We start from the raw sequence: 18,317 nt of genomic DNA, 5'->3' as shown, positions 1-18,317 counted from the left end.
TCGGTGTGGATGTTGCCTGTAATCCATGGCTTCTGATTGGGATATGTACACACGGTCACTGTGGGGACAATGTCGTTGATGCCCTTATTGATTTAGCCGGTAACTGAGGTGCTATACTCCTCAATACCATTTGATGAATCCTGGAACATATTCCAGTCTGTGCTACAAAACAGTCCTGTAGCATAGCATCTGCGTCATCAGACCACTTCCGTATTGAGCGAGTCACTGGTACTTCCTGCTTCGGTTTCTTCTTGTAAGCAGGAATCAGGAGGATAGAATTATGGTCATATTTGCCAAATGGATGGCGAGGGAGAGCTTTCTATGCGTCTCTGTGTGTGGAGAAAAGGTGGTCTATAGTTTCTTTCCCTCTGTTTGGAAGTGACATGCTGGTAGAAATTAGCTAAGTTTGCCTGCATTAAAGTTCCCGGCCACTAGGAGCGCAGCTTCTGAATGAGAATTTTCTGGTTTGGTTATGGCCTTACACAGCTCGTTGAGTGCGGTCTTACTGCCAGTATCGGTTTGTGGTGGTAAATAGACGGCTACAAATAATATAGATGAAAACACTCTTGGTAGATAGTGTTGTCTACAGTTTATCATGAGTTACTCTATCTCCGGCGAGCAATACCTCAAGACTTCTTTACTATTAGACATCGCGCACCAGCTGTTATTGACTAATAGACTCACACCCCCACCCCTCGTCTTACTAGATGTAGCTGTTCTGTCCTGCTGATGCATGGAATACCCAGACAGTTCTATATTATCCGTGCTGTCGATTCAGCCACGACTCGGTGAAACATAAAATAGTACTGTTTTTAATGTCCCATTGGTAGGGTAATCGAGAAACGGAGATCATCCAGTTTATTTTCCAGTGATTGCACGTTGGCCAATAGAATGGATGGTGGAAGTGGGTTACCCACTCACTGACAAATTCTCACAAGGCACCTCGATCTTCGCCCCCTATATTTCCATCTTTACTTCGCGTGAATGACAGGGATTTAGGCCTGGTCTTGAGGAAGCAGTATATCCTTTGCGTCAGGCTCAATAAAGAACAAATCTTTGTCCAGTTCGAGGTGAGTAAAACAAACAAAATAGCACAGTTGGTTAGAGGCTCACAAAACAACAGCTATCCCCTCTGGCGCCATTATCCAATGGGACCCTATTCCCAAAATAGTGCACTACTATTATTAATTTTTTTACCCTTTTCTCCCCAAATTTAGTGGTATCCAATTGGTAGTTACAGTCTTGTCTCATCGCCTGTACTCCACGGATTCAGGAGAGGCGAAGGTCGAGAGCCGTCCATCCACCTGAAACACAACCAACCAAGCCACATTGCTTCTTGACACAATGCCCACTTAACCCAGAAGCCAACCTCACCAATGTGTCGGAGGAAACACCATACACCTGGTCAACCGTATCAGCATGCATGCACCTGTCCCGCCACAGGAGTCGCTAGAGCACAATGGAACAAGGACATCCCTGCCGGAAAACCCTGCCCGAACCCGGATGACGCTGGGCCAGCTACGACAACGCCTGGACTCGAATCAGGATCACTAGTGGCACAGCTAGCAATGCGATGCAGTGCCTTAGACCACTGCACCACTCAGGAGGCTATAGAGCACTACATTTGACCAGAGCACTATAGGATATATGGTGCCAATTCAGACGCAGCCATAATCTCTCTGTGATGCGCCCCTCTCTTTGTTCATGCTGCTACTCTCTCTGTTCCAGTACGCTCCACAGGTTCCAAAGAGACATTTGTCACGAGGACAATCGCAATGTGACTTCTACTGTCAAATCAAAGGCTAGAGAGCTGGTCTGGGACAAGGGGCAAACACAGTTCTCTATAGGCCAGGCCAGTTTGACAAAAGAACGGTCTGCGTCCCAAATGGTACCGTATTCCCAATACAGTGCATTCGGAAAGTATTCAGACCCCTTGACTTTCCCCATATTTAGAATTCCTTATTCTAAAATGGATTACATTGTTTTTTTCACTCATCAATCTAAACACAATACCCCATAATGACAAAGTAAAAACAGGTTTTTAGAATTATTTTTGTAAATGTATTAAAAATATAAAAGTGAAATTTGACATTTACATAAGTATTCAGACACTTTACTCAGCACTTTGCTGAAGCACCTTTGGCAGCGATTACAGAGTCTTCTTCGGTATGACGCTACAAGCTTGAAACACCTGTATTTAGGGGGTTTCTCCCATTCTTCATTGCAGATCCTCTCAAGCTCTGTCAGGTTGGATGGGGAGCATCGCTGTACAGATATTTTCAGGTCTCTCCAGAGATGTTCGATCGAGTTCAAGTCTGAGCTCTGGCTGGGCACTCCTGCATTGTCTTGGCAGTGTGCTTAGGGTCGTTGTCCTGTTGGAAGGTGAATCTTTGCCCCAGTCCTTTTTCCTTGTGGCTTGGTTTTTGCTCTGACATGCACGGTCAACTGTGGGACCTTATATAGACAGGTGTGTGCCTTTCCAAATCATGTCCAATCAATTGAATTTACCACAGGTGGACTCCAAATCAAGTTGTAGAAACATCTCAAGGATGATCCATGGAAACAGGATGCACCTGAGCTCAGTCTCATAGCAAAGGGTCTGAATACTTATGTAAATAATGTATTTACTTGTAATAAATGTGCTACAATTTCTAAAAACCTGTTTTCACTTTGTCATTATGCTGTATTTTTTTATTTAATCGATTTTAGAATAAGGCTGTAACGTAACAAAACGTGCAAAAGGGAAGGGGTCTGAATACTTTCCGAATGCACTGTAATAGTACGTACGGATAACCTCCAGTGATGCTTTCACACCTACTGTAATCAATCAATATATATTAATTCCCTATCTGGACTGGGTAAACCTTTTTAGAGCTCACTCGTCAGAATTAAACACGGCACATTCTTTCCTCGATGCGTTGATAAATCACGTCAATGCTTCATTCTGTGGCAGGTGTAGCAGGTGTCACTGTTTTGATGAAGGAGCATCAATGCAGGCAGAGACCTCTCCACCTTTCGGAGGCAATGGGAGGAGGGTAGAGGAGGGGGTACTTTCACAATCGATCAGAGAAGTGATCATCACTCACTCTCTGGTGACACAGTGACCATGACAAATAGCTGAGGGTCGTGATACACCGCTCTGCAACACAATCTGTGCTATCTGAATAAGAACACATGGAAATGAGTAGCGTTGTGGGGGTGCAGAGTATCTTTCAGGGACATGGACCTAACAGGTACTATACTATACCACTCGAGGCCACCAGTTACAGTTGAAGTTGGAAGTTTACATACACCTTAGCCAAATACATTTAAACTCAGTTTTTCACATTTCCTGAAACTTAATCCTAGTAAAACTTCCCTGTCTTAGGTCAGTTAGGACCACAACTTTATTTTAAGAATGTGAAATGTCAGAGTAATAGTAGAGAGAATGATTTATTTAAACTTTTATTTCTTTCATCACATTCTCAATGGGTCAGAAGTATACATAGAGTCAATTAGCATTTGGTAGCAATGCCTTTAAATTGTTTAGCTTGGGTCAAACGTTTCGGGTAGCCTACCACAAGCCTCCCACAATAAGTTGGGTGAATTTTGGCTCATTCCTCCTGACAGAGCTGGTGTAACTGAGTCAGGTTTATAGGCCTCCTTGCTCGCACACGCTTTTTCAGTTCTGCTCACAAATTTTCTACAGGATTGAGGTCAGGGCTTTGTGATGGCCATTCCATTACCTTAACTTTGTTGTCCTAAAGCCATTTTGCCACAACTTGGAAGTATGCTTGGGGTCATTGTCCAGTTGGAAGACCCATTTACGACCAAGCTTTAACTTCCTGACTGATGTCTTAAGATGTTGCTTCAATATATCCAGATTATTTTCCTCCCTCGTAATCCCATTCTATTTTGTGAAGTGCACCAGTCCTCCTGCAGCAAAGCACCCCCACAACAAGATGCTGCCACCCACGTGCTTCACGGTTGGGATGGTGTTCTTCGGCTTGCAGGCCTCCCCTTTTTCCTCCAAACATAACGATGGTCATTATAGTCAAAATAGTTCTATTTTTGTTTCATCAGACCAGAGGACATTTCTCCAAAAAGTACGATCTTTGTCCCTATGTGCAGTTGCAAATCGTAGTCTGGCTTTTTTATGGCGGTTTTGGAGCAGTGGCTTCTTCCTTGCTGAGCGGCCGATATGTCGATATAGGACCCGTTTTACTGTGGCTATAGATACATTTGTACCCGTTTCCTCTAGCATATTCACAAGGTCCGTTGCTGTTGTTCTGGGATTGATTTGCACTTTTCGCACCAAAGTACGTTTATCTGTAGGAGACAGATCTTCCTCTCCTCTCTTCATCTTCCTCTCCTTCCTGAGCGGTATGACGGCTGCGTGGTCCCATGGTATTTATACTTGTGTACTATTGTTTGTACAGATGAACTTGGTACCTTCAGGAGTTTGGAAATTGCTCCCAAGGATGAACCAGACTTGTGGAGGTTTACAATTTTCTTCTGAGGTCTTGGCTGATTTATTTTGAGTTTCCCATGATGCCAAGCAAAGCGGCACTGAGTTTGAAGGTAGGCCTTGAAATACATCCACAGGTATACCTCCAATTGACTCAAATTATATCAATTAACCTATCAGATGCTTCTAAAGCCACAACATTATTTTCTGGAAATTTCCAAGCTGTTTAAGGCACAGTTAACTTAGTGTATGTAAACTTCTTACCCACTGGAATTGTGATACAGTGAAATATAAGTGAAATGATCTGTCTGTAAACAATTGTTGGAAAAATGATTTGTGTCGTGCACACGGTAGATGTCCTAACCGACTTGACAAAACTATAGTTTGTTAACCTCTCTGGGATATGTGGCCAAAAGCCAGGGAAAATGCAGCGCGCTTAACTCAAATAAATTACTATAAAAATCTAACTTTCATGAAATGACGCAAATTAAAGCTACAATTGTTGTTAATCCAGCCAGCATGTCAGATTTCAAAAAGGCTTTTTGGTGAAAGCACACAATGCTATTATCTGAGGATAGCACCTCCGTAAACAAAGAGAGAAAGCATATTTCAACCCTGCAGGCGCGACACAAAACGCAGAAATAAAAATTGAATTAATGCCTTAACTTTGACGAGCTTCTTTTGTTGGCACTCCAATATGTCCCATAAACATCACAAATGGTCCTTTTGTTTGATTAATTTGTCGGTATATATCCAAAATGTCAATTTATTTGGCGCGTTTGAAAAACACTGGTTCAGAGAAAGTCCAGAAGTCCAAAAGTCCAGAAAAACACTGGTTCCAACTTGAGCAATGTGACTACAATATATCTCAAAAGTTACCTGTAAACTTTGCCAAAACATTTCAAACTACTCTTGTAATACAACTTTAGGTATTTTTTAACGTAAATAATTGATCAAATTGAAGACGGGATGACCTGTGTTCAATACAGGAAGAAAACAAACTGAAGCATGCTTTCTGGTCACGCGCCTCTATCTAACAGTACACTTCAAGTGACCCTCGTTCAAGATGGCCGTACTTCTTCATTGCACAAAGGAATAACCTCAAACAAATTCTAAATACTGTTGACATCCAGTGGAAGTGATAGGAATGGAAAGAAGGTCCACTGGATTCCCAATGAAAACCGTTGAAAAGAGAGTGACCTCAAAAAAAGACAAATCTGAATGGTTTGTCCTCGGGTTTCGCTTGCTAAATAAGTTCTGTTATACTCACAGACATGATTCAAACAGTTTTAGAAACTTAAGAGTGTTTCCTATCCAAATCTACTAATTTGCATATCTTATCTTCTGGGGATAAGTAGCAGGCAGTTGAATTTGGGCATGCATTTCATCCGGACGTGAAAATACTGCCCGCTGTCACCAAGAAGTTTTAACAAGACATTTGTGGAGTGGTTGAAAAACAAGTTTTAATGACTCCAACCTAAGTGAATGTAAACTTCCGACATCAGCTGTATGTATCAATACTACAAGCTGCCACAGGTTTAATGAAAATACCAGCATACCACTATTTATCAGAAATATAAAGTAATGATTCACAGTGATAAAAAAATACAAGGACACAGAGGATTCAGATACAAGGATGTCATTGTCTATTATTCTGAGGAAAATACAACGCGACTTGGCAGGTCTCAGTCAATGTCTGTCCTGCAGACATTCTCAATCAATCAGTCAGTGATAATGCATCCCAAATGGCACCTTCTTCCATGTACAGTACACAACTTTTGACATGATCCCATAGGGCTCTGGTCAAAAATGTTGCACTATATCGGGAATAGGGTGACATTTGGGACGCACACATCCTGAAACAGCAGGTGCCTGAAGATAAAAACTGCACTGCTTGTAACAGAGGGCACTGTTCTCTAATGCTTCCTCTCCTGACAGGACAGAGGAAGGAAGGAGAATATGCAGGCATCCATCTTACATCTTGCACTCAGCTAAACAAAACAAGGTTACTCCTGGATATATTACACTGATTCTATGCCATTCATGGGCCTGAATGACCATACAATTAACATAGAAACAATCTACTCTAATACTGCAACAGAAACAAAACATTTCTATTTTAAATTTGTCTCCTTGATAGTTTAGTACCTATTCACAGTGGCGACTCGTCATTCAGGGCAGGTGGGGCAGAGCCTGTTTTGAGACCCACATTTTTAGCAAAAACATATTTTTGGGGGGCGACTCCGGAATGCTGGCCTTCTAGGCAGAGTTCCTCTGTACCGTGTCTGTGTTCTTTTGCCCATCTTTATCTTTTAGTTTTATTGGCCAGTCCGAGAAATGGCTTTTTCTTTGCAACGCTGCCTAGAAGGCCAGCATCCCGGAGTCGCCTCTTCACTGTTGACGTTGAGACTGGTATTTTGAGAGTACTATTTAATGAAACTGCCAGTTGAGACTTGTGAGGTATCTGTTTCTCAAACTAGACACACTAATGTACTTGTCCTCTTGCACAGTTGTGCACCGGGGCCTCCCACTCCTCTTCTGGTTAGAGCCAGTTTGCTCTGGCGCCGACAGAGATGGCCGCCTCGCTTCGCATTCCTAGGAAACTACGCAGTATTTCGTTTTTTTACGTGTTATTTATTAAAATGATAACCCAGGTAATCTTAGGTTTTATTACATACAGTCAGGAGGAACTACTGGATATAAGAGCAACGTCAACTCACCATCATTACGACCAGGAATACGACTTTCCCGAAGCGGATCCTGTGTTTTGCCCTCCACCCGGGACAATGGATCGGATCCCAGCCGGCGAACCAATACAACGACGCCGTAAAAGGGGCAGACGAAGTGGTCTTCTGGTCAGGCCCCTGGAGACGGGCTCACCGCGCACCGCTCCCGAGCATACTACTCACCAATGTCCAGTCTCTTGACAACAAGGTTGATGAAATCCGAGCAAGGGTAGCATTCCAGAGAGACATCAGAGACTGTAACGTTCTTTGCTTCACGGAAACATGGCTCACTCGAGACACGCTATCGGAGTGGGCACAGCCAGCTGGTTTCTTCAGGCATCGCGCCGACAGAAACAAACATCTTTCTGGTAAGAAGAGGGGCCGGGGGGGGGGGGGGGGGGAGGTATGCTTATGATTAACGAGACGTGGTGTGATCATAACAACATACAGGAACTCAAGTCCTTCTGTTCACCTGACTTAGAATTCCTCACAATCAAATGTTGACCGCATTATCTACCAAGAGAATTCTCTTCGATTATAATCACAGACGCATATATTAACCCCCAGGCAGACACATCGATGGCCCTGAATGAACTTTATTTGACTCTATGTAAACTGGAAACCACATAGCCTGATGCTGCATTCATTGTAGCTATGGATTTTAACAAGGCTAATGTGAAAACAAGACTCCCTAAATTCTATCAGCAGATTGTGCTACCAGGGCTGGTAAAACCCTGGATCATTGTTATTGTAACTTCCGCGTCGCATATAAGGCCCTCCCCCGCCCACCTTTCGGGAAAGCTGACCACGACTCCATTTTGTTGCTTCCAGCCTATAGACAGAAACTAAAACAGGAAGCTCCCGCTCCCAGGTCTGTTCAACGCTGGTCCGACCAATCTGATTCCACTCTTCAAAATTGCTTCGATCACGTGGATTGGGATATGTTCCGCATTGCGTCAAACAACAACATTGACGAATACGCTGATTCGGTGAGCGAGTTCATGTTGTGTAGTAAGCTGTTAGAAGCCCATGTGCCTCACCCTAATAATTTGGTCTATTTTAACCAACTCGGTATTGTAAACACATTGTTCGTTGCCAGGGTGTGCTTTTTGCAGACTTTTTTGTACAGCTTTGACAGTGCTACTGATAGTAGTGGTGGCGCTTGGCTTGCACATGCAAATTCAGCATACACAAGATTCTATAATAGAATTGTGTTATTATTTAATGGGTCAAATAGTGTTTTTTTCACATATATCTGTTTTGACACGCAAAGACCCAAACGGCCTTCAATGTGCCGCACCCTAATAATTTGGTCTATTTTTACCTCTTCATTTCGCCTCCTGTTATAACTGGAGGTGCACATGTAGCCTATAACCTGTTTTTAGAGAAATGTAATCATTGAATATTGTAAGATCTTTCATTTTCTGATTATATGCACCCTTTATTTACCCTACAGTTTTGACTTGGTGTACAGCGAGTACACTGTAAGAATGGCCCATGTTCTGAATTCTGTCGCTGTACATTTCAAAATTGCTGAACAAAAAGTTATATTGACTATGTCCGTCGTCGCTCGCTCATTAATGTCTTAATTAAAATGACGGATTGCCTCTTATCCGCTTGTCGTCTCCTTATGCCATAGTTTGTACATCTCAATTGTCAGTAGAAACCACATTTGTTTAAGGAAGTCAGCCATATCAGCTATGTTTTTTTTAAAGGCAGTAAATGAGGCTGAATGAACTGTTCGCAGACATGCCTCCGCTGATGTAGCAGTGGTAAGGTGTTGGTACTGCTGTTGGGACTCTGTTGTTGGGACAGCTTTATGTAGACCTTAACAGTTTGTGGGCACCTTTTGTCATCATTATAGTGCAATGAATGTATTGTTTAGGGTTGTGTTGTGTAGTGGCATTTCTGCCATGCATCCCACATTTTTTGCTTGTTTGCCTCACCAAGACATAAATGCTGAAATGGCCACTGCCTATTCATATAACTTCAACTCTAAGGATAGATCAAACATGCATGCAAACACTGACTGACAGTCATTAGCTCATAGTCATGATGGATGTATAACTCTCTTTATTTCTTACCACCTGATGGCAGTCTTGCTTTTCTGTGCCGGTAGCTTAAACTGTGAAACGATGTGCTACCATAAACCGGCTTACAGCAGCCAGGCCATCCGTCCTTCCCCTAAGCCATTTTTTTATATATTCATGTGCATTTAAAATAAATGGTTATTCTGTTATTATGATAAAAACTTAAGCACTGCATATGTAACCAACAAGAAGCATCATGCTCGAGTCAGTTGTCTTTGGCTCATAGATCACAAAAAAGAAGTACAGTTGGAGACTTTGGTATATTCTCTCCACATGTGGTGTATCTCTAAACATTGTCAGCAGGGCTCAGGTCTATAAGGTTGTCAGCAGGGCTCAGGTCTATAAGGTTGTCAGCGGTCTGAACAGAGGCGACTAGGTTACTCCATGCCCTGTCTGTGTCCCTTGTATCCATTACATAAAACCCCCTTGCCAGATCTGATAAGGAAAATAGCCAATAGGACGCTTACGTAACCCCTTCCCCCCATTAATTAATGGGAGAAAACATAATCTGGCTGATGAAAAGAAAAAAGTCTGTAATCAAGATAACGAAAAAGGGGTTTCCTGCAACCACACCACACCCTGCCTTTTAGACACCCCACCACCACTAGCTCCACTCCTATCCGTATGGAGAGAGGATCAGCATCCCAAATGGCATCCTATTCCCTACTTACATAGTGCACAAAGTATTACCAGGGCCCATAGGGTGCATCATAGTGCACTATATAGGGCACTTTGTAGGTTATAGGATTACATTTGGGACGCATCCTGAGAATCATTCCATTTTGGACGCACAAAGGGCCTAAAATCTCAAACAAATCTGACTGCGATGCCCTTCAATCTTTTATCCCTGCGATTATACAGTATCAGTTACCATCCCCTCAATGACATTCAGCTTGGTTCCACTTTATTTATGGAATCCATCACGCAGTTTAGTCCTATAGAAACTACTCCTTCTTCCCCCAGAGCTGGGCTGTGAGTTAAAGCAGATAGTGACCACACCACCACTACTCCCACTGCTGTCTGAGTGATCCAGACCACCACTGCTCTCAACTTCCTCCATCCTATACTGTTAACCTCATGGGCAGTAAGAGTCACAGGGCACCTCTTTTTTTCTTTCTTTCTTTCTTTGCCCTCTCGCTCTTCTCTCTCACACTGTCAATTTAATTAAATTCAAAAGGGGCTTTATTGGCATGGCAAACATATGGCACTGTTTTGAAGCCAACACGCCTCCATGTTGGTACTAATCCTCCTTTGTAAAATAGATTTTTGAAGCTATAGAAATGCATTTATTCATGTCTACATTCGTTTTTGCCAGGTATATTCTATTACAGACACCTTAATGCATATGTTCAAATTATGTGAGCTAAACATAACATTTGTTAATGTAAAAATCCTTAAGGTATATTTTTTAAGAGTACTAATGTTACTGTCCCCACTACAACAACAAAAACTGTAATACGTGTAATTTTGTTCTTGAAACGTTTAATTGAAATACTGTAGAATTCCATTTATTCTGAAGAGCCTCCGATGTACTGAACACTCTGAACACTCGCCCACATGAATGCTGGGATTGAGTCACCATTGCAACAGGTGTGGTGTTGAGGGAGACGGGAGAAGAGTAGAAGGCACTCAACCAACGTCAGACAAGTCGCAACCCAAAATAATATGAGCATTTGGAAGGAATAGGAGAGACTCCAACACTTGGCACACAATGGTTGAATCAACGTTGTTTTAGAGCTGGGCGATATGGATAAAATTTACCAATGAGCTGGGCGATATCGCAATAAATTGACCAATCTTTTTGGCTATAGACACATTTTCTAGTAATTACAACTGAGATGGGAAATAAGCTACAATGAAATTTTCCATACGCACAAAATGCTTATTTCTCAAAAATGTTATGCACAAGTGTATTTAGATCTCTGATAGTGAGCATTTCTCCTTTGCCAAGATAATGCATCCACCTGAAAGGTGTGGCATATCAAGAAGCTAATTAAACAGGTGCACCTTGTGCTGTGGATAATAAATGGCCACTCTAAAATGTGAAGTTTTGTCACACAACACTATGTCACAGATGTCTCAAGTTTTGAGGGAGCATGCAATTGGCATGCTGACTGCAAGAATGTCCAACAGAGCTGTTGCCAGCAAACTGAATGATAATTTATCTACCATAAGCTGCCTCCAACATCGTTTTAGAGAATTTGGCAGTATGTACAAGCGGCCTCACAACCGCAGACCACGTGTAACCACGCCTGCCCAGGACCACCACATCCGGCTTATTCATCTGTGGGATCGTCTAAGACCAGCCACTCGGACAGCTGATGAAACTGAGGAGTATTTCTGTCTGTAATAGAGACCTTTTGTGGGGAAAAACTCATTCTGATTGGCTGGGCCTGGCTCCCAAGTGGGTGGGCCTATGCCCTCCCAGGCCCACCAATGGCTGAACCCCTGCCCAGTCATGTGAAATCCATAGTTTAGGGCCTAATTTATTTATTTCAATTGACTGATTTCCTTAAATGAACAGTAACTCAGTTAAATCATTGAAATTGTTGCATGTTGCATTTATATTTTTGTTCATAATAGATGAAAACAGTACTGGTTGATTACTTTTTTCAAATCCAATGTTTTTTCCACGTCAGGGCCGGTTCCAGGCATAAGTGACAAAAGCAGGGGTCACTTAGAATACACTAGGTGCAATTTAGAAGTTTGGTTGAGAATCAGCAGTTTTTAGCAGTTTTTCTCTTGTTATGTCCGTCACTGACAGTCCCTCAATTAGCCATGTCAGCTAACAATATTTTGATTGGTAGTTAGTCTAGCCAGCTTTCTAAACTTGTAGTAATCATGGCCGAATACCGACCGGGCACGCAGGGCACGTGCCCTGACGCAAAAATCACAAAATGTACCTCAAACTATTATTATAGTTTTAAAAAGATATCTAATTTCAATATGTATACATTTGGGGCTGAACATGGTAAGAGTCATGATAACAAAGAGGGAAGATGATTAGACAATAAAAAAATAGCGGAGAAGATTAAAAAGAACTTGACAGCTTGATGAATAGGCTAGTGAAACAACACATTTTCCTCCTCATATTTGAAACCCAGTTTCCAGAATGGTGTTAGTTTAAAGTTTTAAACACTGCAGCCTCATACTTGTGTGAGAAGTGAAAATAATCATGTCCAACAAGATGGAGAGAGTGAGGAGGAGGGAAAGAAGGTCAGCTTAACCACTGTTATGATAAAACAATTCACAACTGTGTATTTATGTTAGTTCCTAACAGAGTTCCTGGAATGGCTGCTATTCCTGGGGTCCTCTTCCAGTAAACATCTAAAAGGAGATACTATGTCTGCTCTTCGCTTTGCCCGTCTGATCTTGTTAGAACCTTTCCCCCCTCTCTGTTTTTTTATATCTCTCTCTACTTTTCTCTCACTCCCCATCCTACTTGCTTACATCATGTCTGGGTATCTCTCTCAGTAGGGTTGTGTCTCAGATGTACTGTAGTTGCTTGTCTGACCCTCGTACTGAACAACATTCCTGCCTCTCTTTTTTTTTCTTTTCTCTCCTACTTTTCTATCCTCTTCCCTATCCTAATTTCCACTTAAATCCAGGTATCTCCTGCAGTGTTGTGTCTCAGATGTAAGTTACTCTCAGTCTAATTGAGTTTAGCCACGATGACTCAGAGACGTTAAAGGGGGTGGGCCTAATGAGCCTGTTGGAATACCCAGGGGGATTGTGGGAATGGACGTGTGACAGCTTCACAGGACCAGTCTTCCCTCTGGGGTCGAGGGGGAAGGGCACGACATATCACTGCCGAGAAGACCTTCATCACCACCCCCTAATCTACCCAGCAGGTCCTTGCTGATCAGCTGTCAGTGCAATATAAACACATGGAAAAAAGCAAATGCGAACATCTCGTAGCCTCAATTCAAACACCTTTTCTGTCTGAGAGAAAGGAGGTAGCAATTCCACAGCGCGCCATATTGGTCCGATACACTTCGATTGGCGACAAAAAGGAGGCGATCTTTATCTCCTCCAAAAAAGGCAGAAATATTTCGGCAGAGGCGCCTATCCTTAACCCGGTCTCTCCCACTCTGTCCCTGCAGGTCTGCTGCTCAACAAAGACCAGACACCGCGAGTGCTTCACATACACACTGTGTAGCACAGAGGGTCTGCTTTATAACAGGCCACAGTGTCAGCAGCCACTCTCAAGCACTTTGACTGCAAAGCTAAAGAGCCGCCTGCAGTTCACAGAGACAGTTAACATCCTGAACCCAAGCTATGTTTATAACGGGGGCTTTCATTGCAACATGCATTGATTTATATCAATGACTTTGCATTTTTTTGCTCTTACGCCAGTCTGAACATACCGGCTATGTACTGTAAACCATAGAAATAGAATGTTCTAATTACAGTATATGCTGTAAACATCCAGTGCAGACAGGATGCCATAAGTGTCCGATGAACAGTTATTGAATCATATATGCCTTGAGATATCATCACATTCATTCCATTAAGGTTACACTCATGGCCCATCTATAACACATTCACAGTCAGATCACTCTCACACCACACACTCTCACTTCGGCTCAGATTCACACTGCTAACAATTGAAATCACTGCCTTTACAGAAAAGTAGAGACCTCCAAGATACCCAGGTGGTAAACGCCTTGTAAATGGAATGTGTCTTCCCTTTAGATAAGCTGAACACAATGTGCTACTGCTTCCCTTACCTGTCGCACAAAGCTGTTGGTTGTTGTATCTGAAGAGGTGCTGCCGTCTGATCCTTTGAATCTGCCTTTTCTCCGTGCTCCTTTTCCATGTGACTTTAGCAGAAGGAGAAAACAGAAGAATAACATGAAAGGACCATTATCAGCAGGTAACACAGTAGAACCTGAAAAACAAGACATATTGGGAATTCATTGTTCATAGAGTGCTATGAGCAAAGTTTCTGGTGACGTTGAGACTGGTGTTTTGCGGGTACTATTTAATGAAGCAGCCAGTTGAGGACTTGTCAGGCGTCTGTTTCTCAAACTAGACACTCTAATGTACTTGTCCTATTGCCCAGTTGTGCACCGGGGCCTCCCACTCCTCTTTCTATTCTGGTTAGAGGCAGTTTGCGCTGTTCTGTGAAGGGAGTAGTACACAGCGTTGTATGAGATCTTCAGTTTCTTGGAAATTTCTCGCATGGAATAGCCTTAATTTCTCAGAACAAGAATAGACTGACAAGTTCTTTGTTTCTGGACATTTTGTGCCTGTAATCGAACCCACAAATGCTGATGCTCCAGATACTCAACTAGTCTAAAGAAGGCCAGTTTTATTGCTTCTTTAATCAGAACAACAGTTTTCAGCTGTGCTAACATAATTGCAAAGGGTTTTTCTAATGATCAATTAGCCTTTTAAAATTATAAACTTGGATTAGCTAACACAATGTGCCATTGGAACACAGGAGTGATGGTTACTGAAAATGGGCCTCTGTACACCTATATTCCGTCGTTTCCAGCTACAATAGTCATTTACAACATTAACAATGTCTACACTGTATTTCTGATCAATTTGATGTTATTTTAATGGACAAAAAAATTGCTTTTCTTACAAAAACAAGGACATTTCTAAGTGACCCCAAATGTTTGAACAGTAGTTTACATATTACCTCATTTACCTCGACTAACCTGTGCCCCTGCACAATGACTCTGTACCGGTACCCCCTGTATATAGCCTCGCTACTGTTATTTTACCGTTGCTCTTTAAGTAAAAAATAAACATAACAAATAATTATCTCTTTTTACATAACACTTATTTTTCTTAAAACTGCATTGTTGGTTAAGGGCTTGTAAGTAAGCATTTCACTGTTGTATTCGGCACATCTCACAAATACAATTTGATTTGACTTGAATATACAGTGCTGTATTACAGGGATGAGGTGCTCATGTTGCTAGTAGCAACTGAAAAACACCCAACCATCCCAAAGATGCTTTTTTTATTTTTTATTCCCACAGGTCATGTAAAGGATGAATATAAAAATAAAGCTATTCTGTTGGTTACTTAGAAACCGGGTATGTATGCCTATTTACTAGAAAATACCCATTTTGGCGTAGGCACTCAATATGCAGCGAAGTTAGGCAATGCTGAATGCCATTTATAGTGCATATATTTGCTACCTTTTTTTTATATAAGAGTAGTAGTCATTTGAAAATTCTGAATTGAATTCACTACATTCATAAAGAGACAGGCAAGTGGAAATAGTGCAGCTTCCAGTAGGCTACTTCCAGCAATTTGCTCTTTCAGTAGATCAAAACTGTAATGTAATAAAATGACACGTCAAGACCATATATTTACTTAATCAAAGCATGGCTGGGAGACAAACCTCAGCTTAGCTGTGGATCAACACCAACCCCTAGGCTACTGTAGTGGACAAAACGGCACTCCATGGTGAAGGAAGTGTCTGATGAACTTCACCAACGACATGGAGCCGAAACCAGGCTTTGTGGAATCTAGCTCCGACTACATCGACAGCCCAAAAAAATGTCAATTATGAAAACGGCCACCTTGTAACTATATTTGTCCTCTGTAGTCGCAGTGCCTTTCTTTGTTTGCTGAAAGACATACATTTTCAATAAACATGAATTAAATACCACCACTGACAGTTTCCTTGTTGAGATTCAATGAGATGCCACCTTAGTGCAACAGCAGTAAGCAAACAGTCGGTGGTTGTCTTTGAATAATGTTTATTGAAAAAGTATGGGTTTCAGCAAAAAACGAAATACAACTTGTCCAAATGACAGTTATAACTGTGTAACACGCCTGAAACAACTGTAACCTAGCTGTTTCACATCACAGAAAAACATTCGTCCTTATTAGCAAGTTATACCACCTGACATAACGCAGACTCCACCAACTTCCGGTTGGAGTTTACTTTATGGCTTTACATTTGTCGCCAAGACGAGCGAAATGGAAATTTGGTATTTGCTGCTATTTATTAGCATACACATGCGATATAGGCATAGAAATCACACAATACAACAACTGTGCATACTTGTAGTCCAGGGTTTTCGAGCGAATCCATGTGTCTGTCCAAAAGTGAGTGCGTATTTTGCAAGTTATTATGGACCATTTGACATCCAACCGTCGGCCTATCCTTGAGATAGAAAATAAAAAATTCAAGGATCGGTGGTCATGCGTGACTCCCCGATCTCTTCAAAATGTAGAGCCGATTTTTTTGTTTGACACGAAGTAACGTCCAAATGAATAAAAATAGTTGTGTGAAAGAGACTTTGGTGGCGCAGAAGTGAAGTGACTCGCTCCTATTTTTCTCAGCCTCTGCTTTGCAGTCTTAAGTTTGAGTCGGACCACAATCGGGAAGGCTTGGGAAGGAGGAGCAGTTTGCGCAAAAATCTTTTTCCTGAAGGATTTGTTTCCTCCGCTTTGGTGCACAAATAAAATATGACTGCATGTCATTCAAAAGCTCAGTTCCTTTACCGAATCTCTGCCCCTCACTCCCACGTTATCTCACAGGCAGTTTCCCCCCCAACTGATAATAGCTGCTGGAAGCAGGTACACTCGCGCATATCCAGCAAAGGCACAGCCTATGCGTTGTCTCGAGCTACGGTAAGTATGACTAATCATAACTGCTGGAGTTTTTAGTATAACAATAGTTCGTTTTATGATGGGGTTGAAACCAACGGTGGAGTTTTATGATGGGGTTGAAACCAAAAGGGGTTGATAGGTGTGTTTGTAGCCTAATTCATCTCGTTGACCAGACACTTCCACCGATGGACAATTACACTGAACAAAAATGTAAATTAAACATGTAAAGGATTGATCCCATGTTTCATGAGCTGAAATAAAATATACCAGAAATGTTCAATATGCACAAAAAGCTTATTTCTCTCAAATATTGTGCACAAATGTGTTTTCATGTTAGTGAGCATTTCTCATTGCCAAGATAATCCATCCTCCTAACAGGTGTGGCATATCAAGAAGTTGATTAAACAGCATGATCATTACACAGATGCACCTTGTGCTGGGGACAATGAAAGGCCGCTCTAATATGTGCAGTTTTTGTCACGCAACACAATGCCACAGATGTCTCAAGTTTTGAGGGAGCATGTAATTGGCATGCTGACTGCAGGAATGACTCCAGAACTGTTGGTAGATAATTTAATGTTAATTGCTCTACCATAAACTGACTCCAATGTCGTTTTAGAGAATTTGTCAGTACGTCCAACCGGCCTCACAACCCCTTAAAAAACAATATTGCAGTTTTGAAACTGCAGTAAAAGTGCAGTAACTGCAGTCGACTGTGGTATTTTGGAAGTAGTAATTGCAGAATAACTGCACTCTAACTGCAGTTACACTGCAAAATTCCTGCTATAAAAAAAAATTTGGATGCAGTATTTGCAGAATAACTGCAGTGTACTGCAGCTGAACTGCAGTTATAGTGCACTCTGACTGCAATCTTTTTTTTCGTAAGGGATGTGTATGGCGTAGTGTCGGCGAGCGGTTTGCTGATGCCAACGTTGTGAACAGAGGGCCCTATGATGACTGTGGGGTTATGGTATGAGCAGACATAAGCTACGGACAATGAACACAATTTAATTCTATTGATGGCAATTTGAATGCACAGAGATACCATGCCAAGATCCTGAGGCCCATTGTCTTGTCATTCATCAGCCGCCATCCCCTCATGTTTCAGCATGCTAATGCACAGCCCCATGTCACAAGGATCTGTACACAATTACTGGAAGCTGAAAATGTCCCAGTTCTTCCATGGCCTGCATACTCACCAAACATGTCACCCATTGAGCATGTTTGGGATGCTTTGGATTGACGTGTACGACAGCGTGTTCCAGTTCCCACCAATATCCAGCAACTTCACACAGCCATTGAAGAGGAGTTGGACAACATTCCACAGACCACAATCAACAGACTGATCAACTCTATGCGAGCGAGATGTGTCACTCTGCATGACGCAAATGGTGGTCACACTGACCAGATACTGACTGGTTTTCTGATCCACGCCACTGTGACCAGCAGATGAATATCTATATTCCCAGT

At 42.1% G+C, this 18,317-nt stretch overlaps 1 protein-coding gene across 4 annotated transcripts in view; it reads right to left on the bottom strand.

Moving 5' to 3' along the window:
- Positions 1 to 16,836, bottom strand: part of LOC109909321 (voltage-dependent L-type calcium channel subunit beta-2) — a 135,851-nt gene extending 119,015 nt beyond the window's left edge. For 2 of the 4 annotated variants that reach the window (XM_031796235.1, XM_031796236.1), the window contains exons 1-2: positions 16,297 to 16,834; positions 13,994 to 14,086 (exon numbers count right to left, since the gene is read on the bottom strand). In XM_031796235.1, coding sequence (XP_031652095.1) covers positions 13,994 to 14,086; positions 16,297 to 16,374 — 171 coding nt within the window. In that variant the 5' untranslated portion in view covers positions 16,375 to 16,834. Of the gene's footprint in view, positions 1 to 13,993; positions 14,087 to 16,296 lie in introns of all 4 variants that reach the window. The other 2 variants (XM_031796234.1, XM_031796233.1) reach the window with 2 other exon arrangements.
- Between the last annotated feature and the right edge of the window lie 1,481 nt (positions 16,837 to 18,317).

This window comes from Oncorhynchus kisutch, linkage group LG18 (genome assembly GCF_002021735.2).
Source record: "Oncorhynchus kisutch isolate 150728-3 linkage group LG18, Okis_V2, whole genome shotgun sequence".
Classification (NCBI taxonomy): Eukaryota; Metazoa; Chordata; class Actinopteri; order Salmoniformes; family Salmonidae; genus Oncorhynchus; species Oncorhynchus kisutch.
The sequence above is the reverse complement of the archived record's forward strand: the minus strand, read 5'-3'. Positions and strand labels throughout refer to the sequence as shown.